This window comes from Schistocerca americana, chromosome 2, assembly GCF_021461395.2.
Source record: "Schistocerca americana isolate TAMUIC-IGC-003095 chromosome 2, iqSchAmer2.1, whole genome shotgun sequence".
Lineage (NCBI taxonomy): Eukaryota > Metazoa > Arthropoda > Insecta > Orthoptera > Acrididae > Schistocerca > Schistocerca americana.
This window is the reverse complement of record NC_060120.1, coordinates 4,596,257-4,622,871: the sequence shown is the minus strand read 5'-3', so window position 1 is coordinate 4,622,871 and position 26,615 is coordinate 4,596,257. Positions and strand designations below refer to the sequence as shown.

General features: G+C 40.8%; 1 protein-coding gene across 1 annotated transcript in view; it reads right to left on the bottom strand.

Annotated features, from left to right (window-relative positions):
- Positions 1-26,615, bottom strand: part of LOC124595545 (ATP-binding cassette sub-family C member 4-like) — a 291,780-nt gene that overhangs the window by 119,308 nt on the left and 145,857 nt on the right. Inside the window, exons 7-9 of the mRNA XM_047134323.1 lie at positions 15,641-15,779; positions 15,438-15,548; positions 9,908-10,105 (exon numbers count right to left, since the gene is read on the bottom strand). Of these exons, the coding sequence (XP_046990279.1) occupies positions 9,908-10,105; positions 15,438-15,548; positions 15,641-15,779 (448 nt within the window). The remainder of the gene's footprint in view (positions 1-9,907; positions 10,106-15,437; positions 15,549-15,640; positions 15,780-26,615) is intronic.

The following is a 26,615-nucleotide window of genomic DNA, read 5'->3' as shown; positions in this document are numbered from 1 at the left end:
TCGAGGGGACACTGAATAGTGCACGGTACATCCAAACCGTCATCGAACCCATCGTTCTACCACTCATAGACCGGCAAGGGAACTTGCTATTCCAACAGGACAATGCACGTCCGCATGTATCCCGTGCCACCCAACGTGCTCTAGAAGGTGTAAGTCAACTACCCTGGCCAGCAAGATCTCCGGATCTGTCCCCCATTGAGCATGTTTGGGACTGGATGAAGCGTCGTCTCACGCGGTCTGCACGTCCAGCACGAACGCTGGTCCAACTGAGGCGCCAGGTGGAAATGGCATGGCAAGCCGTTCCACAGGACTACATCCAGCATCTCTACGATCGTCTCCATGGGAGAATAGCAGCCTGCATTGCTGCGAAAGGTGGATATACACTGTACTAGTGCCGACATTGTGCATGCTCTGTTGCCTGTGTCTATGTGCCTGTGGTTCTGTCAGTGTGATCATGTGATGTATCTGACCCCAGGACTGTGTCAATAAAGTTTCCCCTTCCTGGGACAATGAATTCACGGTGTTCTTATTTCAATTTCCAGGAGTGTAATAATTCCAATCCCAAAGAAAGCAGGTGTTGACAGATGTGAAAATTATCGAACTATCAGTTTAATAAGCCATGGCTGCAAAATACTAACACAAATTCTTTACAGACGAATGGAAAAACTGGTAGAAGCCAACCTCGGGGGAGATCAGTTTGGATTCCGTAGAAATGTTGGAACATGTGAGGCAATATTGACCTTACAACTTATCTTAAAAGAAAGATTAAGGAAAGGCAAACCTACGTTTCTAGAATTTGTAGACTTAAAGAAAGATTTGACAATGTTGACTGGAATACTCTCTTTCAAATTCTAAATGTGGCAGGGGTAAAATATAGGGAGCAAAAGGCTATTTACAATTTGTACAGAAACCAGATGGCAGTTATAAGAGTCGAGGGGCACGAAAGGGAAGTAGCGGTTGGGAAGGGAGTGAGACAGGGTTGTAGCCTCTCCCCGATGTTATTCAATCTGTATATTGAGCAAGCAGTAAAGAAAACAAATGAAAAATTCGGAGTAGGTATTAAAATCCATGGAGAAGAAATAAAAACTTTGAGGTTCGCCGATGACATTGTAATTCTGTCAGAGACAGCAAAGGACTTGGAAGAGCAGTTGACGGAATGGACAGTGTCTTGAAAGGAGGATATAAGATGAACATCAACAAAAGCAAAACGAGGATAATGGAACGTAGTCGAATTAAGTCAGGTGATGCAGAGGGAATTAGATTAGGAAATGAGACACTTAAAGTAGTAAAGGAGTTTTGCTATTTGGGGAGCAAAATAACTGATGATGGTCAAAGTAGAGAGGATATAAAATGTAGACTGGCAACGGCAAGGAAAGCGTTTCTGAAGAAGAGAAATTTGTTAACATCGAGTATAGATTTAAGTGTCAGGAAGTCGTTTCTGAAAGTATTTGTATGGAGTGTAGCCATGTATGGAAGTGAAATGTGCATGATAAATAGTTTGGACAAGAAGAGAATAGAAGCTTTTGAAATGTGGTGCTACAGAAGAATGCTGAAGATTAGATTGGTAGATCACATAACTAATGAGGAGGTATTGAATAGAATTGGGGAGAAGAGGAGTTTGTGGCACAACTTAGCAAGAAGAAGGGACCGGTTGGTAGGACATGTTCTGAGGCATCAAGGGATCACAAATTTAGCATTGGAGGGCAGCGTGGAGGGTAAAAATCGTAGAGGGAGACCAAGAGATGAATATACTAAGCAGATTCAGAAGGATGTAGGTTGCAATAAGTACTGGGAGATGAAGAAGCTTGCACAGGATAAAGTAGCATGGAGAGCTGCATCAAACCAGTCTCAGGACTGAAGACCACAACAACAACAACAACAACATTCATTTTTTGTCTCACTGTTTAACAATGGGCAAAAGGAAGTGTGTGTTTAATGTTAACCTGCAACAGAAACAAATTTTTGAAAGTATGTAATGACAGTAACATAGCAGTGCTAGTGTGCTGCTAAAGGGGCTACATTTACATGCCGCATTGCTAGATGTAACCTCAGTTTCAAAACATCAGACTGCACATCCAACTTGTTAAAAAGTTATATTACCCAAAATTTTCATCTGCCAGAATAAAAACAGAGGTAGTTATTGTAAACATTATTTTGCCATTTGTATTTGATAATGTGTTGCATTCTCTGGAAAACATCAATTATGTAATAGTTATGATGGATACCTCAAACAGAAGTGAAGTAAAACTTTTTCTCGTTGCTGTAAGATATTTCAGTCTGGAAGAGCAAATTCAGGTTAAACCTTTAAAGTTCAATGAAGTGTCAGGTGAAGAAGTTCAAATTTTGACTCAGAATCCTTTTCCACCTGATAAGAAATAAAAACTTGAAGAAAAAATTGTTTGTTGTAATGCTGATAACAATTATGTGGAACATTTGGGCTGCAGGAAGGTGTAAACTTTTTCAGCATCTTCTGTTAAACATTTGCTAAATGTTAAAATTAATTCAGAATCTTCTTGTGAATTTTTCCATGCATTTAAAACAAACAAACCATTTATGAAAAAAGTCATGTCAGTGGAAAATACAACAGAATAATTAAAGTTTAATGTTTTAGTAAACTGCTAGATACTGTGATTGAAATTGGATTTTCACTTAAAATGACAATCTTCTTACTGTCTTAAAGTACTGTATGGGACTTCGTCTTTCAAATGATGTATTGCTTGTGGTTGTATTTCGAATGTAATCATATTAATGTATCAGTTTTCTGAGTTGGAACACCCAGTTTTTGTCATGGCAAACTATTATGGCTACCTGGAAAACTGTCAATCTTTCATCATGATTTCAAGACTCCTACTTTCAGGTGATTAGTTTGTGTGGTATGTGACATAATTCTGGAAAATATGCTCTCTTGTTCTCTGTTTATATCTTTGACTACAGTGTTCATTTATACGTGGTGAATACAATTGTTATTTCAAGAACATTCACACTTAAAGTTTGTACACTCCTGGAAATTGAAATAAGAACACTGTGAATTCATTGTCCCAGGAAGGGGAAACTTTATTGACACATTCCTGGGGTCAGATACATCAGATGATCACACTGACAGAACCACAGGCTCATAGACACAGGCAACAGAGCATGCACAATGTCGGCACTAGTACAGTGTATATCCACCTTTCGCAGCAATGCAGGCTGCTATTCTCCCATGGAGACGATCGTAGAGATGCTAGATGTAGTCCTGTGGAATGGCTTGCCATGCCATTTCCACCTGGCGCCTCAGCTGGACCAGCGTTCGTGCTGGACGTGCAGACCGCGTGAGACGACGCTTCATCCAGTCCCAAACATGCTCAATGGGGGACAGATCCGGAGATCTTGCTGGCCAGGGTAGTTGACTTACACCTTCTAGAGCACGTTGGGTGGCACGGGATACATGCGGACGTGCATTGTCCTGTTGGAACAGCAAGTTCCCTTGCCGGTCTAGGAATGGTAGAACGATGGGTTCGATGACGGTTTGGATGTACCGTGCACTATTCAGTGTCCCCTCGACGATCACCAGTGGTGTACGGCCAGTGTAGGAGATCGCTCCCCACACCATGATGCCGGGTGTTGGCCCTGTGTGCCTCGGTCGTATGCAGTCCTGATTGTGGCGCTCACCTGCACGGCGCCAAACACGCATACGACCATCATTGGCACCAAGGCAGAAGCGACTCTCATCGCTGAAGACGACACGTCTCCATTCGTCCCTCCATTCACGCCTGTCGCGACACCACTGGAGGCGGGCTGCACGATGTTGGGGCGTGAGCGGAAGACGGCCTAACGGTGTGCGGGACCGTAGCCCAGCTTCATGGAGACGGTTGCGAATGGTCCTCGCCGACACCCCAGGAGCAACAGTATCCGTAATTTGCTGGGAAGTGGCGGTGCGGTCCCCTACGGCACTGCGTAGGATCCTACGGTCTTGGCGTGCATCCGTGCGTCGCTGCGGTCCGGTCCCAGGTCGACGGGCACGTGCACCTTCCGCCGACCACTGGCGACAACATCGATGTACTGTGGAGACCTCACGCCCCACGTGTTGAGCAATTCGGCGGTACGTCCACCCGGCCTCCCGCATGCCCACTATACGCCCTCGCTCAAAGTCCGTCAACTGCACATACGGTTCACGTCCACGCTGTCGCGGCATGCTACCAGTGTTAAAGACTGCGATGGAGCTCCATATGCCACGGCAAACTGGCTGACACTGACGGCGGCGGTGCACAAATGCTGCACAGCTAGCGCCATTCGACGGCCAACACCGCGGTTCCTGGTGTGTCCGCTGTGCCGAGCGTGTGATCATTGCTTGTACAGCCCTCTCGCAGTGTCCGGATCAAGTATGGTGGGTCTGACACACCGGTGTCAATGTGTTCTTTTTTCCATTTCCAGGAGTGTATTTTTATCCGATGATTGCATGATGAGAAAGCTCTTTTAGATGCAGGAAGTGAAATTAGTGCAGTTTCAGAAACATTTTTAACTATGTATAGAGTATAATGAGGTTATGGATATACCTTTGTGCAGATAAAAAATTGCAGGAGCAACACATAGAAAAAAAAATTGAGTCATCAAACAATATAACGCAATACCATTATTTCAATTTTGACAGTACATGTGTGAGGATAAACTGTAAAAAAAATTAGCTCTTTAGTTAGAACAGATTCTGAAAATATACCTTTATATCACATAAATTTTACATTGGGAAGTTGTCAATTCCATTACCGCTTAAGAAATTTCAGAAATATGTCCTGGTTGAACCCATAAAAATGGTAATATGTCCTGGGTTGGACCCTAAAAAATTCATTAAGCTTAGTAAAAGGTACTGTGTTCCTTTCCTAAGGGACAACCTTGGCAGAAACTTAGCAAGAACTTTACAGAACAATAACAAATATTTCCAAGCAATGGGTTTGGTGAAACCAAGATCAAGTAAGAAAACTGTTGCCAAAGTCAACCATGAGGGAAAAATGGAAGGCAAAAATGAATGTCTCAAGTGCTAAACTGGTGCCAACAACATCACAAGAAACAAGACACAAAATTGTTTCAACAAGTCTGACAAAATTCTTATAAGTTAATAAATCTCAGAACACAGTAACTGCAATGCTACCTCATAGGGTTGACTTAATATAGAATTTCAAACAATGGAAAATCCAGGATGGAATATAACAATATTAAGAGAAGGAAAGTTGCTACTCATCATAAAGCGGAGATGCCGAGTCACAGATATGCACAACAAAAAGACTCTCAAAATTATAGCTTTCGGCCATTTACACACCTAATAAGTACCTCCCTCTGCCATGGAGAACTCTCTAATCTCTTGAAAATCACTGAAATTCTACCAGTGTATAAGAAAGGAATAAAAATTGACACAAAAAACAACAACATAACCTATTCAACAACCTACAGAATGGTTTTACAAAAGGAAGATCTACTGTAACAGCAGTAGCAACTATTATACATGAAACATTAAACAAGCTGGAGAAATGAGACAAGGTAACTGGCACTTTCCCAGGTATTAGTAAAGCTTCTGATACGATACTGTGAATCATACCATTTTATTGCATAAATTAGAACAACATGGGATGAAAGGAGCAGCCTTAAAATCACTTACTTGCTATTTAAAAGATAGGAAACAGTCTGTCAAGCTAATTTATAAAAGGATTGAATGGTTGTATACAACTAAATCAATCTATAGGATGCTTCAATGCGGTATGCTTCAAGAAAATGCATTAGTACCTTTACTGTTTCTTGTGTTGTTAATTATTTAACTGAAACCCAAAACTGCTCCTCATTACTTTTGTCTTTCATCAGTTTACTTTCATCTGTATTCTGTACTATTCTGTGCTCAGTAGATTGTCAATTCTATTCAACAGTTCCTGCAATATCTGTCCTCATTTTCAGTGAGGATAGCAACATCATCATGAAATTTTAATCCAACTTACAATTCTTATTTTATTTTCATCACTGCTTCTTTGATGTACAGTTGGATAGTAAGGGAGATAGATGATTTCACTGCGTTGTGATGTTTCTGATCTGTATGCCACCCTCAGCATGTTTTATTGTGATTGTCCCATCTTGGTTGTTACACATCTACATCTATACTCTGCACACAGAGGGTATGTCCCTTTGTACCAGTTATTATGGTTTTTTCCTGTTCCATTCACGTACGGAACGCAGGTAGAATGACTGTTTGAATGCTTCTGTGCGTACAGTAATTATTCTAATCTTATCCTCATGTCCCTATGTGAGTGGTATATACTTATACCTAGAGTCATCATTTAAAGCTATTTCTTGAAATGTTGTTAACAGACTTTCTTGGATAGAATACATCTATCTTCAAGAGTATTTCAGTTCAATTGCTTCAGTACCTCTGTGAGACTCTCCCACGGATTAAACAAACCTGTGACCACTCATCCTGCCCTTTTCTGTCTACGTTCAATATCCCTCGTTAGTCCTATCTGGTATGAGTCTGACACACTTGATCAGTATTCTAGAAGTGATCACATGAGTGATTTGTAAGCAATCTCTTTCATAGACTGATTGCACTTCTCCAGTATTCTACCAATAAACCAAAGTCGATCACCCGCTTTATCCACGACTGAACCTATGTGATGATTCCATTTTATATCCCTACAAAGTGTTACATTCACATATCTGTTTGAGTTGGCCAATTCGAACAGTGACTCATTGATATTATAGTCATAGGATACTATGTTTTTCATTTGTGAAGTGCAAAATTTTACAGTTCTGAACATTTAGAGCAAGCTGCCAAGTTTTGCATCACACTGAAATCTTATCAAGATCTGAGTGAATATTTATGCAGCTTCTTTCAGATAGTTCTTCATTATAGATAACTGCATGATCTGCAAAAAGCCTGATTTTACTATTAATATTGTCTGCAAGGTCATTAATATCTCTGTCCTCCCTACTGAAAAGTCCTCAATTCAGACACAAACTTCACTTGATCCCCTTTTGATCATACTTTTGACAATAAGCATAGTTGTGGTTCTGAGTCAAATACTTTTTGTAAATCAAGAAATACAGCATATACCTGATTGTCTTGATCCAAAGCTTTCAGTATATCATCTAAAAAAGAACAAGTTGGGTTTTACATGATAGAATTTTCTGAAATCCATGCTGGTTGGCACTGAGCAGGTCATACTTTTCATGTTTGAGCCCACAATATGTTCTAAGATTCTACAACAAGTCGATGTCAAGGATACTGGATGGGAGTTCTGTAGATCACTTCTACTACCCTTCTTGTAGACGGATGTGACCTGTGCCTTTTTCCAAGAACTGTTCGAGGGATCTAGAACAGATCATAGTTAGAAGAGGGGCTAACTCAGCCGCAAATTCAGTATAGAATCTGACATGGATTCCATCGGGCCCTGGAGCTTTCTTCAATTTGAACGATTTCAGCTGTTTCTCAATACCACTGACGCTAATACTTTATTCATCTTTTCAGTGGTATTGGGATTAAATTGGTGCAATTCACCTGTGTTTTCCTCTGTAAAGGAACATTTGAAAATGGAGTTAAACATTTCATCTTTTGAAACTTCCTGGCGGCTACCAAAGCATTACTCACGCCCCATCCTAACAGCTTTACTTCTGCCAGTACCTCACCTCCTACCTTCCAAACTTGGTAGAGCACTTGCCCGCGAAAGGCAAAGGTCCCGAGTTTGAGTCTCGGTCCAGCAGACAGTTTTAATCTGCCAGGAAGTTTCATATCAGAGCACACTCCGCTGCAGAGTGAATATCTCATTCTGGGTTTCATCTTTTCCTTTGCTACCCTCAATTTCAGTTGCTGTCTCATTCACTAGCAACTGGACCTAACTTTGCTGCCACTAACAGCCTTTACATATGACCAGAATTTCTTTGGGTTCTGTGAAAGATCACTTGATAATATTCTATTGTGGTAGTCACTGAAGGCCTCATGCATTGCTCTCTTGACAACCAAACACATTTCATTCAGCATCTCTCTCTCTCTATATAGCTATACGCTCTGTTTTACACCTATTACGCAGTAATCTCTGTTTCTTTAGAAGTTCCTTTACAGTGACTGTATATACCCATGGAGGTTCCTCCAATTATAAACTGTTCTACTCAGTACTCATCAATCCAGCTCACGGTCAACTTTTCTTTTAAACCTTAACCAGAGTTCCTTCACTTGCTCTCTGTGCTGCAAGTTTCACGTTCTTCATTGATATATGACAGTACTGGTTTTTATCTAGTTTACTGAACATATGTATGTCTTTCTGCTTGTTTTCACTGTCCTTTGTACTTTGGTAATTATCGTTGCCACAGCAGCATCATGGTCACTGATACCAGTTTCAATGTGGACAGTCTCAAAGAGATCAGGTCTATTTGTTGGCATTAGATCCACCATACTTCCATCACGAGTGGGGTTCCTAACTACCTGTTCTGGGTAGTTTTCAGAGAAGGCATTTAGCAAAGTTTCACAGGATGCCTTATCATGCCCACCAGTAACAAAACTGTAATTTTACCAATTATTTGTTGGATAATTAAAGTCTCCACTGATGATTACAGTATGATTGGGAACTTATAAACAAGTGAACTGCAGTTCTCTTGAAAGCTTTTGGTTACATCAGGAGATGAGTCTGGTGGGCGATACAAGGATCCAATTATTATTTTATGCCCACCCCTGATACTGAGTCTTGCCCAAACAATGTAACATGCAGCTTCAATTTCAACCTCAGTGGATTTGAGTATCTTGTCTTCTGTGACAAATACACCACTTTCATTTCCCACTTGCCTGTCCTACCGATATATACTTATTTTACCCAAAAATCTCACTGCTATCAATTTCAGGTTTCAACCAGTTTTCTGTACCTAGTATTATGTGAGCTTCATTGCTTCTAATGAGTGCTTCAAACTCCTGCACTTTGTTGCAAATGCTTTGGCACTTTCCCATTAGGATTTTAATACGCTTACTTGTGGGATGTGTTTCTTTCAATCTTACACTGATACATCTGAGTTTCCTACAGCTATTGTTATCTGGATTGGACGGAGTGTCACCTAACCTAAAAAAAAAACCTTGTGTGCATCCCACACACACAGTCAGCTACCTGCATAACAGCCTCTGATGTATAGTGCACACCTGACCCGTTTAGGGAGACCCTACAGTTCTCAACCCTATGGCGCAAGTCCAGGAAGTCGCAGATTAGCCTGTCACAGAACTTTAGCAGTCTCTGGTTCAATCCCTCCACTCGACTAAGAACCAAAAAGCCACATCAGTTCTGGGCACAATGCTGCAAATTGTGAGCTTCATTGATACTCCATCTGTAAGGCTGGTGTTTTCAAGCTTCTCTACTGTTCGCTGAAATGACCCAAGAATGACATCAATGTCCAGACGACAGGCATCATTTGTTCCAAGATGCATCACAATCTGCAGTTGGTTGCACCCTGTTCTCTCAATGGCAGCTGGAATAGCCTCTTCAACATGTTGAATGAGGCTGCCAGGCTTACACACTGAGTGCACCTGATGTCCTTTCCAGTCCCCAGTCCCTTGCAACCACTTCCCTAAGGAGTATCTTCATTCTCCGTACATTTGAACTGCTGACGATTAATAGACAACTGCCCATTTGCATTTGCTTCCTCCTGACACTGGACAAAACAGGTTTCCTCAAAACAGGTGAAGTGAGTCCCACTGGCTCCATTTCATTTCAGTGAAAGACAGCACCTCAGACACGTATATAACCCATCTTTCCATAAATCTTATTTCTTTGCCACATTTTACTGTGAGTAAACTTGTCAAGACAAAAAGAACTCTCTCAGATATGCATAATGAATCAAAAACAATAAAATAAATGCAAGTTTTTGGTAATGAAGTATATTTTTTCAAAAAGTTTAATATTCAGGAAATAATTACCTTTCCAGATCCAACAGGACCAACAATAGCACAAAGCTTGCCTGGAGTGACTAGTAAATTAATATTTGATAATGTCTCAGATATATTTGAAGGACCCCATCGTGCACTTGCATTCTGTAGCATTATTCCAATTTTCTCAGTCTTCTCTCCTGAGGGCATCAAAGATCTAGGGACATGCTCCTCCAGCAGTAGAAATACCTAAAAAAAACTGATCAGGTTAATTAGGTAATTATTGATTTTTTGGTTCAATGCAAGTAATTAATAACTGAAAATATTTTCAAGCATGCATTTATTAAAGTAATGGAAATCACATGATGGAAACAATAAACAAAAAATGAAATACAGCCATTCATCCATAGTTAATCAAAGAGATGCACATTTAAACTTATTAAGTAATTCTTTCATTTATTGACACACAGTGTTTCATAAATGCCATGATGAAGTGAGCTTTCTGAGATGTGGAATGAGGCAACTTATACATTAATAGTGAGAAGAATCCCCTACATGCTATTTCTGTTAAGTATACTAAGAACAAACTATGATGAAATACACACCATGAACTGCTGTTGATAAAAAGTGTGACAAGGATTATGTCTGCATTCAAGAATATGGCAAAAGAAATCAGCAATAGCAAACAATTTGTATTCACTCATTTACAAGGCAAAATCTGGACCTCTGTATCACTAACTTTTGATAAATGAACTTTGGCTCTTGGCCCACTGAGCCATCATAACGATACCTAGAGATCACAATTTAATATAACTACCACTCAATTGACTATTTTTATGTTGCAAGAATGTGATGACATGCTACAGTGCACGATATGTATTTTTTTTATTATTATCAGTAACACCGTTGTGAAAGGTAATTATAGTAGACCATGGCAAACATAGATTTAGCTGAACATGTTCTGAACTCACTTGACACACAACAGTCGAATTGTAGGATCTTGGTGGGCTTGTCTAAACCATGTGGCTGTGTGAATCATTCCAGATTAGTGGAGGATCTGTATGAGATTCGAGGAAAATGCAGTGACACAATACAATCATATCCACATCCAGGCGAATCACTCGCATGTATGGACCCATGGAATACGCATACCAAATAAATAAAATAAAATAAAAAATAGGAATAGAAACAGTGCATAGAAATCAGGCATACTAGTGGGGAAAATGTAATCAGGCTACAAACTGTCCAACATTGTATAGTACAAGGTCCTGTACTTGGACCAATATTATTTATTACCTATGTATATGATTTCACAGACAATGTACATCAGAAACTTACATTGTATCCCTATAACATGACAATTATCTGTAAAGCTCAGACAAAGGAGGAAGTTGAAAAGTAATCAGTCATGATGTTGAAAATGCAAGTAAGTATCTACTACAAAACAATCATTTTAAAATTCCATCAAAACAAGGTACAACGGTGTGCTGAAAAATATGCCCTTGAATATTATGTAAAAACTCAAAGCTTTTTAAATAAAACACATTTTATTAACTTTCTACATCTTTATCCTCCATGTCTACATATCTGCACCCTGCTGCCATTAGAGGGCTCCAAATTGTAGCGTGCAACATGGTGGCGTGTAATGTAACTATGTTGATGTGTGAGCAACAGCATGCTATAATCAAGTTTTGAATTGGAAGAGTTCATACACACATGGAGCACCCTCTCCTACACCTTGACAATGCCAGATCACACACACGAGCGCTGTGACATCTGCAACAATCCACTGCCTTGGGTTCACTGTCATCGATCAACCACCATACAGTCCCAACTTAGTCCCATCCACTTTTCATATGTTTTCAAGACTTAGGAACACCTTCAGGGGCTTCACTTTGATGATGATGAAGTGGCGCAAGCAGAGGCAAGAGTGTGGCTCCATCAACAAAGTCAAACATTCCACAGTGATAGTATCAACAAAATGGTCCCTTGTTGGGAGAAATTTGTTTGTTGCAGGGATGACTATATTGAGAAATAAATATATAGATATGAAGAATAAATATGTAGTATTTTAATAATGTGTGATCCATTTACAAAGTTTTAAGAGTTTCATGTGAAAATTTTGGAGGTATTACTTTTCAGCACACACTAGTATGTATTGTTAAAATAAAACAAAGAGAGTAGAATATATAATGTACATATTAAAATAAATAGAGAAGAAATTAAAGAAGTAAGTAGCACAAAAATTTGAAGAATTATTATAGGCCAACTGTCTGACCTGGAGGGAGCATATAGGTGTGCTCTGTAGAAAGATAAACACAGTGGATTTTCTTGTAAGCAAAACGATAAATGTTGTGGATGAGAAAGTTTTCACAATAATATGCTATGGACTCATGTTCCCAAATTACCATATTCGGTTCTTACATGGGGAAGTGCACAAGTTGACTACTTTAAAAGAATATTTGTAATTCAGAAAACAGCAGTAGGTGTGTAGCAAACAATGAGTGTAGCAAGTGAAGCAAGCAGCAAAAAGTTTTTTTTTTAACAAGCTGCCTAACTCAGTTAAAAAATAAAAGGAATTAAAATCTTTGAAAAATGGCTTAAAAGGGTATCTCACACAGAAATTTGTATACAGTATGAGTGAGTATCTAAAATTAAACTAAATTTCAGTTGCTACAACAGAAAATATACGAGGGTGGTTTGAAAAGTTCTCAGAAGCACCACAAGAGGCCAGCACTAGCGGGAAGAGTTGTTCACGTGATATTCATTGGACTGTTGAATGTGAACACATGCCACATTAGTGCTCTTGGAAGAGAGCTGCGGCATTGATGTGGCTCTGTTGTTATACCTGCATAGTGATTTGTGAAGATGGAAAAAATCAAGATTTGAACAGTGATTAAGTACTTCGTAAAGAAAGGTATGAAAGCAAAGGACATTCATGCCGATTTCCAGAGTACACTGAGGGACTCCGCTCATTCATATTTAACTGTTGCCTAGTGGACAAATGAATTTAAATTTGGTCGGAAGAGCTTAGATGATGATCTGCGTAGTGGTTGGCAAAGATGTGTCACTACCTCAGAAATCATTGCAAAAGACCACAAAATGGTCATGGAAGATTGCTGATTGAAAGTACATGAAATTGCTCATGTCTGCCAGATATCATCTGAAATAGTATATCACATTTTAACTGGAGAGTTAGAAATGAAAAAATTATCTGCAAGATTGGTGTTGCGACTCTTGACGCTGGGCAATGTGTGCCCGTACAGATGTGCTGTCGCCATGGCAGAATTACATGAACTGAGGTATGAATTGTTGCCACACCTGCCGTATTCAACTGATATTGCTCCATCAGACTTCCATCTCTTCCCAAAACTGAAAATCTTTCTCGGTGGACGAAGATCAACTTCAAACGTAGAACTGATTGCCAGAGTTGAGAATTGTTTCGCAGTCCTGGAGGAATCTCACTTTCAAGGAGATAAGAAGCACTGGAACATCATTGGACCAAGTGCATTAATCTACAAGGAGACTACATTGAAAAATAAAAAAAGTTTCAGTTATGTAAGTACTTTTTTTCTATTCTGTTCCGAGATCTTTGGAAACCACCCTCGTATAATAACCTTTTATGCATCTGTAAAATGTGATTCTGTTTCATATTATTGTACACTGATTCTATCTTGAAACTTTCTGGCAGATTAAAACTGTGTGCCGGACCGAGACTCAAACTTGGGACCTTTGCCTTAGACGGGTAAGTGCTCTAGCAACTGAGCTACCCAAGCACAACTCACGCCCCGTACTCACAGCTTTACTTCTGCCAGTACCTTGTCTCCTACCTTCCAAACTTTACAGAAGCTCTCCTGCGAACCTCAGATGGTAGAGCACTTGCCCACAAAAAGCAAAGGTCCCGAGTTCGAGTCTCAGTCCAGTACACAGTTTTAATCTGCCAGGAAGTTTCATATCAGCGCACACTCTGCTGCAGAGTGAAAATCTCATTCTGATTCTATCTTCATTGCAATTAAGCCTTGGTGTAGTTTAAAATAGTAAGGACAGTCAAAACTCAGATTTTACATCTGCTGCAGATAAAGTGGTAAGACACATCCAACACTCTCAGCTGAAAATTACCAGTTAGAGTACACAGGCAAAGAATAAATACACAAATATCCTCGTGGAAGACCCAACTGCAAAACCTGTCCCAAGCCTTAACATCAGTTAGCAGTCCACGCCAATGAATGAGCATTATCGAACTGTGGCCAAGAACAAAGCATTCAGCTGAGCATAACATGCTCAATTTTGGGGCCACTACAGAGTCTACATGGATTCTCCCACTCCCCCCCCCCCCCCCCTTTCCACTGAATCAAATAGCTGGAAATTGTCCCTAAAACACATAATTCGAATCGGTAATCTCGCTGGCCTTAGTCTTTGCTAGCATTTGCCCTAAACGCACTTCCACCTTTGTTTCTGTTCCTCTTCCTTCCATTTCCCCCCTCCTGCCCCTTTTCCAAGAGCTCCCCATCATTTTACTTTCGTTCAGTTCATCAGTACTAATACATACCCTTGCGTTCTCTCCATGGTCTCTTTCTTCCTCTGTATTATTCTGCTCTAGCCCCCTCCCCCCCCCCCCCCCCCCTCCCTCCCACACTGACACCTCTTTCCCTAACCTTACCCCTTAACTCACACATTCTATTTCATCATGTTCCCCATCTCTTTCTTGTTCCTCTCCCCTGCTCCACCTCTCCCCTGCAGTGCTGAATACAATGTAAATGTATATGTATGTGTGTATCTGTGAATTCTGAAGAAGAACATTGGCCAAAAACTAAGCTACAAATTAAAAAATCTCTTTTTTATTTTTTATTTTTACCTGCCTACTGCTCAACACATGAACTATTCGGTGAAGGGTTATCTTTATTCTTTCGTCCACCTCCGTAGTGCAGTGGTAGTGTTACCGCCTACCATGCAAGGGGGCCTGGGTTCAATTCCAGCCAGGTGAGTGCTTGTTGTGTGTCCATCATCATTTTCATCATAATTGACACGCAAGTCCCCAAAGTGGCGTCAACTAAAAAGACTTGCAATACGGCGGCCAAACCGTGAAGGGGATATCGCGGCCAATAAATGCCATACGATCATTTCATCTCATTTATTCCTTCTACTGACAGTAGCCAGATAGTTCCTTTCACATTTAGATTTCTTCCGTCCATAACTGGTTTTCAGCTTAAGTCCTATTTTTGATGATGTCATAGAGTTATTTTAATGTTAAGATAAGATTTCAAAATCATGAAAAGTAAGTAGGAAAAAAATCATTAAATGTATTGCTAAAAATAATAATATACTGGAATGAGACAAAAAAATGTACAGAGAGCATTGTTTAGTTGATTTAACTATAATTCTGTGTGTCACAGTCATGAAAACCACGTTATATGGTATAGGCTCAACAACAGCATGACAGCTACATCTCCATTTATCTGGTAACTAAAATATGAATTTTGGTGTAGAAAAGAATTCACAAGACGAGATTCATGTAGATTTTAAGATAACTGATGGAAAACAGAACAAAACAAGAAAGAGAAAGTATGTCGTGAGTACTTACCTCTAACCGCTGCATGGACACTTTTGCTTCGGCATAAGACTGAACTGCTGCAGGAAAAGCAATGGCCATTGAGAACTGAATAATGTTGAAGAACTGAGCCAGTGGGAATACCTGGAAAAACACAGTGCAAAATTCATCACATAATTTTTACACAAGGCATCTGTTTATTCTAACTAGTCATTCCCAATCACCATAACTCATACCTTATCAGCTGTGACAGTGTTGCCAAGAAGTGCATAGGCCACCAGTGTAACATATAAGGAAGTTCTTTCAGTAAAGACACCAAATGCTGACTGCACACCTCTAAGGTACGAAGCTCCTTTGAGAACATTTACCTCTTTTCTGCAAGTTCAATGGTTATCAATGTTAACAGAATCTACTTTATGACTATTATGCTAAAAGCGAGGAAAACATTGAAACTACTCAAAACATGTGTTGGCTCTACCACACAGGCAAACTGGGCAGACACACAGGGCACAAAAATGTATGAGCAACAATATTTTTTATGGAAATCCAGAAAATATCAATACACTGGGTCTCCTGTCTGCTTGTGTTGCGTTAATGATCTACCTCCTGACCAAATACTAGTAAAAACTTCAGGCCACGACGTCTATGTCCCCTTAATGTGAGAAAAGGCAGTATGATATTCTGACAATTCTCCTTTCCCCCTTCTTCAAAGACCTGATTGTTAACTTTCTAACATTTAGGCAATGTTCTGTTTTATGACTAAATCTTGAAGATTGTTGCTAAACAAACTTCTGATACACTATAACAGTTGCATTTCTTACTCAAACAGGACAAGAAGTAACAGATGGAGCACTTAGTGGGGATATGGTGTTGTGACATTACAAGCGGTGTGTCTTGTTAGATACAAAGTATTCAAAAACAGCAGGTTTGACTGAGTGATATGTGGCTGGCAAGTTGCAGTGTATTGGCTGAGCCACGCAGCTAAGTGGGATTTGTCTAGCAGTTCAAATCATTCCAGCAAGCCATGCGAGGAAGTGGGGTAGGTATCCAGCAGGCCACCAAAACGATGTAGCTTGAAAGTTCCATGTCAGTTAGGTACACTGTATCACAGCATGCTTCTTAATGCTGAGTAAATAATTCCAAAGTGTGACTGTGCTGGAACTAAGAGCATAGAATATTTACAGAGTTGCCACAACTTTCCCCACATGAAACTCCCTGATTTCCAGACAAGTTTTACCATTTTTCTCTAACAAATTTTGAGATCTCAAGGGTAACTTAAGATGTAGGCTAAGGTGACAATCTTTCTTTGGAGGTATGCTACAAGAACAGTAGTACAAATGAGGAAATATTTTTAAAAAAAGACACACTTGCAAGCAGATGGCATTTCCTGATGTGAGCAAAAATCTTAGGTACCAACATCAACATCTTTCCTAATGAACTGTTTTTGAAATGGTATATGTGTTACATTAACACCAATGATATTTTATTTCAATAGAACAAAACACATTTGGTGACAAAAATACACATTTCCTTGGGTCACAAGACAGATTTAAAATACCTTCACTGATTTCAGAAATAACCTCAGAAAAAAAGTAGGCCTCTTGAAAAAAGTGTGTAAAGCAGGGAAGAATTTTCTAAACCAACACTTTAGGACCAATAAAATGATGGTTCTACTATGTTTGTTATTGTCAGTTATTACCCACATTGTTATATCTATTATTTTACAGGTATTTTGCGATTTTTCTTTCGAGAAATATATGAGTACATAGCGTACAAACTGCCAGTAACTGACACAACTGTCTTCTTATCATCCATACTTCCTAATATATAAACTGCTTCTGAAGTGCCAAAATGTACTAGAACAAATAAAATGTGTATAAAACACCACACTGTACAACATACTTGCGGTGAGACAGTCGCAATTCCTTAAATCCATCGCCCATGGCCTCTGGCCTGCTGAAGAGTACATCAGTCCTGAGTCCATGGACAAACCGTGAAAATCCACTGCATTACATCACACACAAACAGACCTGGTCTGGGAGCAGGTTAGTGAGACTAGATCCGACAGGCAGGGCCTGTACATTCGTGAGAACTGAATGGCTTCGGATCAGCAGGGCCAATTCATTACAGATACCCACAGAAACAGCCTGTGGTTTTGGCTCATCATGGCCCACTGGTGTGGCCAGCAATTCATGAGCCTCAGACAACATGTTGATGAAATGAGACCACAGTGACCAATTCATGCCACAGATAACTTATTCAAATACTCTGACAATCAATAATAATGAGGATAGGTTATCAACTCACCGGAAAGACGATTGATGAGCTGCGGCAGGAAAGTAGAAAAGACAATCACTCTCTCACAACTAAATTTTCAGCTATAGTTTTTGTCAGAAAATGAGAGCACACACACACATTCACACAATGACTCAAACAGAACTCATGCTCACATGACCACTGCCTCCAAGCGCTGTGCCTACGGTCTCTGGAACAAACCACTCCTCATGCCTCCCTGCCTCTCATTGGCAGCTGCTAGGTTAGTGGCAAGAAGTAGTGGCAGCACAGACTGCAAGCTCAGGGAAGTGATAGAAAGAGGAGAAGTAGTAATGAGGGAGTAGCAAAGAAGCACACGTACTCAGCTAGCGATGATGCATGATACCTCAGTAAACAAACCATTTCATCTAATGAGACAAAAACAAGGTTTTTCCAGTGTTTTTACAAATTTCCCTAATATTTTCCTGATTTCCCTGAAGTGTTTGAAATTCCCTGATATTGTGTGATTTCCAGAACCTTTGGCAACCCTGATTCCATAAAAAGAGAAAACCACATCCAGACATGCTACAGAAAATCTAATGACAGTGTTGAAATTGCCATAAAGAGATAAATTCAATAAAATTATTACCAAGGCTATTAACATTTACACATAAAATTGTTTATAACAAGAATAACAAGAGCTACAGAAATGCTACATATGCCTATGTCACACAGCTGGACTGATCTTGAAGTCAGCTATAAAATGACTATGTTTATGATAATAAATGACATGCAGCTTGTTATAAATGATTTATTTAACAGGTGTTAATTGAGTGTCTGAATAATGAGTTCTTCACAGATACAAAACAGATTAACATCAGCAGAAACAATTTATCCTGATATTCCTACTTGTTGATGTTTGTTTAACAAGAATCTTTATGTGCCAACATTTGTAAGATAGATGTTTGAGTAGCATTGTATGGACGTGGCAAGCTGAATAAAGCTATGAGTTTGACTGGCACATGTCTTTCTGTTTTGGAATGTATAAAATATAAATGACAGCTGATTATTCCACAATGTTTAGTGAGTAATGAAGTACTATCTGTCTGCAAATTGTCTAAATACGGATATTATATATGTTTGAAATGTGTAAAATTGTAAAACTTGTACTCAAAGACAAAGGCGGTCAAACTTCATGATGACCAGTTGACTGTAGTTGTCCATCACATGGCAGATGTAGATAGGTAGGCAGAGCATGGTTTAGTGTCTTTTGATGTTCATGTCTGGTTGGGTAAGGTCGTTGGTTAGGTTTGAATTGTCAGTGAGTATTTACGTGATAGTCAAACGACAGAATCGCACACCAATAGCTCAATAAACAGAGGATTAGACACTATTTCCACCCTAAATACCTCAGTGCCACAATTGATAGAGGTTTGACATTAAAGGGTGCAAGAGATGGCACACTGCAACAATAAAAAATAAAAGTGTTCAAGATTCATCTGCCAGTGCACCACGATTTCATCTGAAGACAAGTGAGTGGGCAAGACTGAACAGCATAAGAATTTGTCACAACCAAGTACAATGCTCTGATGCACAAGTGGGGATTCCAAAACTCTCCAGCCTGTGTTTGTGGGACTCAAGAACAAACCATTCAGCATATTGTCAGAAGCTGCCCTCTGACAAAGTACCCGGAAGCATTCAATGACTTTATTAATGCCACTCCCTCTGCTATCAGTTGGATCCATTCACTACATGTTAACTGCTGATTAAATGTATGTGTTTTAATTTTATAGTTGATTTGTTCTCCTTTAGTATTATCGAATTACTGATTTTCAGAATTTATACATATTAGCATTGCACCTAAATACTTAAATGAATAATATTGTAAGCTACGTTGTTGTTGTTGTTGTGGTCTTCAGTCCTGAGACTGGTTTGATGCAGCTCTCCATGCTACTCTATCCTGTGCAAGCTTCTTCATCTCCCAGTACTTATTTGCAACCTACATCCTTCTGAATCTGCTTAGTGTATTCATCTCTTGGCCTCCCTCTACAATTTTTACCCTCCACGTTGCCCTCCAATGCTAAATTTGTGATCCCCTGATGCCTCAGAACATGTACTACCAACCGGTCCCTTCTTCTTGCCAAGTTGTGCCACAAACTCCTCTTCTCTCCAATTCTATTCAATACCTCCTCATTAGTTACGTGATCTACCAATCTAATCTTCAGCATTCTTCTGTAGCACCAAATTTCAAAAGCTTCTATTCTCTTCTTGTCCAAACTATTTATCCTGCACATTTCACTTCCATACATGGCTACACTCCATACAAATACTTTCAGAAAGGACTTCCTGACACTTAAATCTATGCTCGATGTTAACAAATTTCTCTTCTTCAGAAACGCTTTCCTTGCCATTGCCAGTCTACATTTTATATCCTCTCTACTTCGACAATCATCAGTTATTTTGCTCCCCAAACAGCAAAACTCCTTTACTACTTTAAGTGTCTCATTTCCTAATCGAATTCCCTCAGCATCACCCGATTTAATTCGACTACATTCCATTATCCTCGTTTTGCTTTTGTTGATGTTCATCTTATATCCTCCTTTCAAGACACTGTCCATTCCGTCAACTGCTCTTCCAAGTCCTTTGCTGTCTCTGACAGAATTACAATGTCATCGGCGAACCTCAAAGTTTTTATTTCTTCTCCATGGATTTTAATACCTACTCCGAACTTTTCTTTTGTTTCCTTTATTGCTTGCTCAATATACAGATTGAATAACATCGGGGATAGGCTACAACCCTGTCTCACTCCCTTCCCAACCACTGCTTCCCTTTCATGCCCCTCGACACTTACAACTGCCATCTGCTTTCTGTACAAATTGTAAATAGCCTTTTGCTATCTGTATTTTACCCCTGCCACCTTCAGAATTTGAAAGAAAGTATTCCAATCAACATTGTCAAAAGCTTTCTCTAAGTCTACAAATGCTAGAAATGTAGGTTTGCCTTTCCTTAATCTATTTTCTAAGATAAGTCGTAAGGTCAGTATTGCCTCACGTGTTCCAATATTTCTACGGAATTCAAACTGATCTTCCCTGATGTCGGCTTCTACCAGTTTTCCCATTCGTCTGTAAAGAATTCATGTTAGTATTTTGCCGCTGTGACTTATTAAACTTGTCAGGACTGGCTCTCCCAAGGCTGTCAGTAGTTCTAATGGAATGTTGTCTACTCCCGGGGCTACGTGTGTTTCTTAATATTTGCTGTTGTCACCGTACGATAAATTAACAGTTGAGTGATAGGAATATTTCCATGTGCATCTTATCAGAACTCAGTGTTTTATTCAGTGTAACAGTTTGGGACTTAGAAAATGTTTGAACAGTGAGTGCTAGTATAGATATCAGTGACTGAAATTTGGCATGGTGAATGAACTTACTGAACTACAGGAATTTTATTCAGTTTGATTGGTTTGGTGCACCACACAATGTCTTCGGCTCACATTCTACATTGCCTGCAAACGTTCTGATTGCTCTGCTAGGTCAATTATTTCATATCTTATTGCTTCACTGTGTTATAATATATGCCTGTGGAAGACTACCATTCAAAGTAACTTGTATATGATGTGAATGAATTGATACTGGGGTTGAGCTACATCATTATCCTGATACCTTTCTTATCTCCTTTATTTAATAATCTGTTCATTTATTTATGTACTTTCGTAAACTATTCACAGATTGTACATTAGGCAAGACATGTGAATATTCAGTGCTTTTATAAGGGCTTAAAGCAACAGCGCTCAACTGAACCACTATTTTTCCTAATGGGGCCTACAAAGATTTGAGTTTCTGTCCTCTCCCCCTGGTGGTTATGTAGCAACAAACTGATTTCAACTGAGAACTGATTTCAGCTTATTTATCGGTTACTGTAAAATGCCGTGTGGCTAGGGCCTCCCGTCGGGTAGACCGTTTGCCTGGTGCAAGTCTTACGAGTTGACGCCACTTCGGCGACTTGCGTGTCGATGGGGATGAAATGGTGATGAAAGACACACAACACCCAGTCATCACGAGGCAGAGAAAATCCCTGGCCCTGCCGGGAATCGAACCCGGGACCCCGTGCGTGGGAAGCGAGAACGCTACCGCAAGACCACGAGCTGCAGACATCAGTTACTGTAAACCTCCAGTATCATCACAACTATTTGCTCTTGTCCAGGTCTAAACCGTTTTAGCCAGACTCGTCGAAGAGTGCCATATACATTACTTGCCCAGGATGCCAAAATATGTAGAATTAGTCGTGTCCAGAAACAACTTAAAATTTTCAAACATCTTTGAGATTATAAAAAAACTTTAACCTCCAACTATCAAAAGAAATTAAAGTAAAACAGAAATGTTGAAATATATCAAATCATGGGGAAAGGACCATCTAATAATTAAATTTTTAAAGCAGCTGGGGAAAAGGCCACATTTAGTATTCAAAGAAGTATAATAAGTATAAGAAATGGATTCATATGAATGGGAACTTACTTTAATAGATATACTACACCGACTGACCAAAAAAGTGAAGCACCCAGAAGATACGGCCAGATGTCAATGTAACTTTGTACACGTACACACAACTGGTCGGTATGTAAATGATTAGAGTTGCAATTCCCTGTGACATGTAGAAACGCTGTCAGAATGCATTAGTGTTTTTACCAGGCCTAATAAGGCATATAAGTGGCATGAAAAGTGCCAGATATTGAGTGCTAACTGTGAAAGACACAGAGCTGCCATGTACTCACGTACAACAGCTTCACCAGCACCTGACGGAGGCTGAAAGGAGTCTCGCTGTGGGTACCCACTGGTATGAGAGGAGCTCAGTGTTGGGCTAAATGGAAATGTGAGAGCAGGCATACTCTTCATCAATGTTCTGGTCAACCATATCTGACCACCACAAGGGAGGATTGCCATATTGTGCACCGAGCACATTGCAATTCCTCCACAACTGTGCCTGTCATCCAAAAATAAGTAACAAAATCTCTGCAACATTCTGCGTCATCTTGCACCATGGTCAGAGACTAGGAATAGCCAGACTAGAGAATTACCAGCCCCTGACAGGCTGCCATTAGCACAACAACACAAAAGGCTGTGTTTGTAATTGTGCTGTGACCAGGAAGCATGGACTGCTGATGAATGGCGCTGCACTGTGTTCAGCAACGAATTGCAGTTCTGCACTACCACAAATGACCACCTACAGGAGTAAGGTGGCGATCTTAGGAGATGTGTCATTCTTCCAGGTTTTGTAGAGGCATAGCTTTGTTACTCCTGACATCATGGTGTGGGGAGCCACCGAGTATTACTTCAAGTTATTGTTGGTAATGACTGAGGGAACTCTAATGGCACAATGATACATCAAAGACATCCTGCATCTTTGTGTGTTACCTATCATGTGACAGTAACATGGTGCCATTTTTCAACAGGACAATGCTCATCCACATACGGCACATGTCTCTATGAAGTGTCTGTCTAATGATGAGGTACTCCCATAGCCAGCAAGATCCCCACATCTGTCCACTGTAGAATGTGTGGCACCAGCTCAGATGTCAACTCAGTTCCAGTGCCAATATCAGGGATATCAAGGAAAAGTTGCAGCAGTGATGGGCCAGCTTGCATCATGAGAGGATTTTATGCCAATTGAATAATGCATGCATCTGGGGCAGAGGGGTTGCAACATCATACTGATAATTGTTAGACACGTGAAAGATCTCTTGTGCGCGTTGTTTGGTGATGATCGTGTGCCCAGCCACCACTTTCATCATGCTTGGCCTCCCAGGTCCCCAGATGTCAGTCCGTGCGATTATTGGCTTTGGGTTTACCTTAAGTCACAAGTGCATCGTGATCGACCGACATCTCTACGGATGCTGAAAGACAACATCCGACGCCAATGCCTAACCATAACTCCGGACATGCTTTACAGTGCTGTTCACAACATTATTCCTCGACTACAGCTATAGTTGAGGAATGATGGTGGACATATTGAGTATTTCCTGTAAAGAACATCATCTTTGCTTTGTCTTACTTTGTTATGCTAATTATTGCTATTCTGATCAGATGAAGCACCATCTGTCGGACATTTTTTGAACTTTTGTATTTTTTTGTTCTAATAAAACCCCATGTCATTCCAAGCATGTGTGTCAATTTGTAAATCTCTATCTACATTATTCCGTGATTTATTCAGTTTTCAAATTTATACTGACTTTTTGATCACCCGGTATATTTATCTTTAAAACTACATCCTCACTTATTCTTCTATATTTTAATGTGAAATTACCAAACAAAAGCTTTGATATGTTGATAGACACACAAATAAACACAAACACACATACAAAATTCAAGCTTTCGCAACCCACGGTTGCTTCATCAGGAAAGAGGGAAGGAGAGGGAAAGATGGAAGGATGTGGGTTTTAAGGGAGAGGGTAAGGAGTCATTCCAATCCCGGGAGCAGAAAAACTTACCTTAGGGGGAAAAAAGGACAGGTATATACTCGCACACACACACATATCCATCCGCACATATACAGACACAAGCAGACATTTGTAAAGGCAATGAGTTTGGGCAGAGATGTCAGTCGAGGTGGAAGTACAGAGGCAAAGATGTTGTTGAATGACAGGTGAGGTATGAGCGGCGACAACTAAAATTAGCGGAGGTTGAGGCCTGGTGGGTAACAGGAAGAGAGGATATACTGAAGGGCAAGTTCCCATCTCCGGAGTTCTGATAGGTTGGTGTTAGTGGGAAGTATCCAGATAACCCGGACGGTGTAACACTGTGCCAAGATGTGCTGGCCATGCACCAAGGCATGTTTAGTCACAGGGTGATCCTCATTACCAACAAACACTGTCTGCCTGTGTCCATTCATGTGAATGGACAGCTTGTTGCTGGTCATTCCCACATAGAAAGCTTTACAGTGTAGGCAGGTCAGTTGGTAAATCACGTTGGTGCTTTCACATGTGGCTCTGCCTTTGATCGTGTACGGGTTACAGGATTGGAGTAGGTGGTGGTTGGAGGGTGCATGGGACAGGTTATACAGCGGGGGCGGTTACAAGGGTAGGAGCCAGAGGGCAGGGAAGGTGGTTTGGCGATTTCATAGGGACGAACCAAGAGGTTACGAAGGTTAGGTGGATGGCGGAAAGACACTCTTGGTGGAGTGGGGAGGATTTCATGAAGGATGGATCTCATTTCAGGGCAGGATTTGAGGAAGTCGTATCCCTGCTGGAGAGCCACATTCAGGAGTCTGATCCAGTCTCGGAAAGTATCTTGTCACAAGTGGGGCACTTTTGGGGTTCTTCTGTGGGAGTTTCTGGGTTTGAGGGGACGAGGAAGTGGCTCTGGTTATTTGCTTCTGTACCAGGTCGGGAGGGTAGTTGCGGGATGTGAAAGCTGTTTTCAGTTGTTGGTGTAATAGTTCAGGGATTCCGGACTGGAGCAGATTCGTTTGCCACGAAGACCTAGGCTGTAGGGAAGGGACTGTTTGATATGGAATGGGTGGCAGCTGTCATAATGGGGGTACTGTTGCTTGTTGGTGGGTCTGATGTGGACAGATATGTGAAGCTGGCCATTGGACAGATGGAGGTCAACGTCAAGGAAAGTGGCATGGGATTTGGAGTAGGAGCAGGTGAATCTGATGGAGCCAAAGGAGTTGAGGTTGGAGAGGAAATTCTGGAGTTCTTCTTCACTGTGAGTCCAGATCATGAAGATGTCATCAATAAATCTGTACCAAACTTTGGGTTGGCAGGCCTGGGTAACGAAGAAGGCTTCCTCTAAGCGACCCATAAATAGGTTGGCGTACGAGGGTGCCATCCTGGTACCCATGGCTGTTCCCTTTAATTGTTGGTATGTCTGGCCTTCGAAAGTGAAGAAGTTGTGAGTCAACATGAAGCTGGCTAAGGTAATGGGGAAAGAGGTTTTAGGTAGGGTGGCAGGTGATCGGCGTGAAAGGAAGTGCTCCATCGCAGTGAGGCCCTGGATGTGCGGAATATTTGCGTATAAGGAATTGGCATCAATGGTCACAAGGATGGTTTCCGGTGGTAACAGATTGGGTAAGGATTCCAGGCATTCGAGAAAGTGGTTGTTGTCTTTGATGAAGGATGGGAGACTGCAGGTAATGGGCTTAAGGTGTTGATCTACGTAGGAAGAGTTACGTTCTGTGGGGGCTTGGTAACCAGCTACAATGGGGCGGCCGGGATGATTGGTTTTGTGAATTTTAGGAAGTAGGTAGAAGGTAGGGGTGCAGGGTGTCGGTGGGGTCAGGAGGTTGATGGAGTCAGGTGAAAGGTTTTGTAGGGGGCCTAAGGTTCTGAGGATTCCTTGAAGCTCCGCCTGGACATCAGGAATGGGATTACCTTGGCAAACTTTGTATGTAGTGTTGTCTGAAAGCTGACACAGTCCCTCAGCCACATACTCACAACGATCAAGTACCACGGTCATGGAACCCTTGTCCGCCGGAAGAATGACCATGGATCGGACAGCCTTCAGATCACGGATAGCCTGGGCTTCAGCAGCGGTGATGTTGGGAGTACAATTAAGGTGATTTATTAACTGACCTGCCTACACTGTGAAGCTTTCTATGTGGGAATGATCAGCAACAAGCTGTCCATTCACATGAATGGACACAGGCAGACAGTGTTTGTTGGTAATGAGGATCACTCTGTGGCTAAACATGCCATGGTGCACGGCCAGCACATCTTGGCACAGTGTTACACCGTCCGGGTTATCTGGATACTTCCCACTAACACCAACCTATCAGAACTCCGGAGATGGGAACTTGCCCTTCAGTATATCCTCTCTCCCTGTTACCCACCAGGCCTCAACCTCCACTAATTTTAGTTGCCGCCACTCGTACCTCACCTGTCATTCAACAACATCTTTGCCTCTGTACTTCCGCCTCGACTGACATCTCTGCCCAAACTCATTGCCTTTACAAATGTCTGCTTGT